General features: G+C 29.3%; 1 protein-coding gene across 1 annotated transcript; it reads left to right on the top strand.

The window, feature by feature from the left end:
- The first annotated feature begins 246 nt into the window (after nucleotides 1–246).
- Nucleotides 247–1,235, top strand: Tsp_13493 (conserved hypothetical protein). The gene is made up of 3 exons (XM_003370065.1): nucleotides 247–460; nucleotides 857–1,083; nucleotides 1,134–1,235. The coding sequence occupies exons 1-3, from the start codon at nucleotides 247–249 to the stop codon at nucleotides 1,233–1,235; spliced, it is 543 nt and encodes a 180-aa protein (XP_003370113.1).
- The last annotated feature ends 892 nt before the right edge of the window (nucleotides 1,236–2,127 follow it).

Below are 2,127 nucleotides of genomic sequence, written 5' to 3'. Positions count from 1 at the left end.
CATGGATTGTTTCACACAGTACCGGGATTCCCGAAAGCGTGACAGGATATGTTTTCCACCTGCAGAAATTCAGAAAGGACATTTGTTATCTGTTGACAATTAAAGAAAGAGAAATGGATGCAATTGGTAAATTTATTTGCATGAAAAAGATTACACTTACGCAGAACTATTTGGAAGATGTTTCACATTTCATGCAGAAAAAGAATTGGGAGCAAATAAATTTGAATAATAATTTCATATGATAAAATGCATGCAATTTTTAGCGATGGCATATGTTTTTCAACTCCACTGATATATCACAATGATATACCAGATGATCCAGCTCGACCAAATCTGAAAAAATTGGTTAATGGCGAATCAAGATTAACGCCACCGTTAACCGTGACACAGCAAATTTTTACAGCAGCTGCTCAAGGATTGAAAATGACAATATATAGTAAAAGTGAAAAATCAAAATATGGTAAGTCACATGTGTTACTGCGAAATTTCCAGAACAAACATCTGGCAGAATTTTGCTCTGTTAACATAAATCTGCTTTTATAATTTGTTTTGTATTTTACAGTAATAGTATATGCGGCAAACAGAAAAAAGTTTGCTAAAATTATCGTCATAATAATTATTTGATGCAGAGAAACATATTATACGTTAAGAAAAGTTGCAGCATTTTTTGCAGAAATATAGAATGATTTTGAAAAACGTTATTGCAATCAACGGAGTGAGCAGCACACATTTTTGCTATTTTAAGGTGTGCTTTCTTAATATTACCTCAATATAAGTATTTGAACGGATAAAATTAAGCGTTGTTTATTGAAACTTGCTCTGAATTTTAAATAAATTTCACAGAAACCAATTACAGAGATTTACCGAAGAGTACTTGTGAAGAAATTAAAGACAGGCATTAAAGTTTGGACAACAAGAGATAAAATATTGAAAAGTGATTGTCGGATTTTGGGCAGAAGTATAAAATTAGTAACAAGTCCCATTGCTGTTGATGGTCAAGCAAGTTCTCTTGAAAGTGATGTCTCTCAGTGGTTAATTAGTGAACCAGGAAACAAATTTTGTGTTATTGACAAACCTTATCATGTACATTTGAAGTTGTAAGAAGCAGTCGTTTAAGAAAATACTTTTTTTAGAAAAGCCAAACAAAAGAGCCAGCAATAGCGGTTTGCATTGATGATGCTACAATTTTTGGTCATTTCAATCGAATTGGTCAGAATGTAGAAAATTGCACATGAAGGTACAAGGATGATGGCGGAACTCATTTCATGTCTGAAAACTTTAGTTGAATAAAACAGAAATAAAATTTACTCTATGTACGTGAAATTTAACAAAATATATTTCAATGAACAGTTCGACAAGAACCATATTTTAGTTTGTTGCTTTTTTACATAGTTTATTAAGCTGCAAACTTATTCACAGTCGTTTCTGTAATAAGCAATTTTATCATAATTAGTATCTTTAGCAAGGATTGCACAGATCATTTTGCACATTGAATGAACATTGGTAATGTTATATCTGTCAGTTTTTGTTTGAATAATTGAAAATTCTTTAAAAAGAAGATATATGCCTTATTTAATTTTCTATTAATTTTGATTTCATAGAAACATGTTTCCGAGCGTTATTGCGCATTTTTTCAATAAATTAAATCATATTCTCATTATTCAGAACAATCAGATAATATTTAAGTAATGAATTCATATTGCAAAGCGTACATATTGCAAAATAAAACTGATCTTAACCGTATGCATGTTTTTTAAGCATTCCCTGTCTTCAGTATACAAAAAGTTGATATAATTTTTTCTGGAAATAAAATTCTTTCTCTAAAATGATATTTCAATAAACAATCCATTTTGATCACACTTTACTGGACATATTGCTCCTCACTACTTATATTGTTTAAATGATATTTTATCTATGAAATGATAAATTAATAGAAAATGAGTGTTCAAGCCATTTTGAAGAAAAACATTTTAGATGTGAAGCTTTATTTAAATTATTATATCTTATAAGAAAATATTTATTTACAGTGCAATGGGTCAACATTTATTTTACAAGTTTAAAATCTGTATTTATTTGATTGAATAATAAATCTTAGAAAATTTACAACAACAAAAGAAGCTGCTTAAT

Source organism: Trichinella spiralis (genome assembly GCF_000181795.1).
Source record: "Trichinella spiralis strain ISS 195 chromosome Unknown Scfld1228, whole genome shotgun sequence".
In the NCBI taxonomy this organism is placed as follows: Eukaryota; Metazoa; Nematoda; class Enoplea; order Trichinellida; family Trichinellidae; genus Trichinella; species Trichinella spiralis.
Note: the sequence above shows the minus strand (reverse complement) of the source record. Positions and strands in the feature narration are given on the sequence as shown.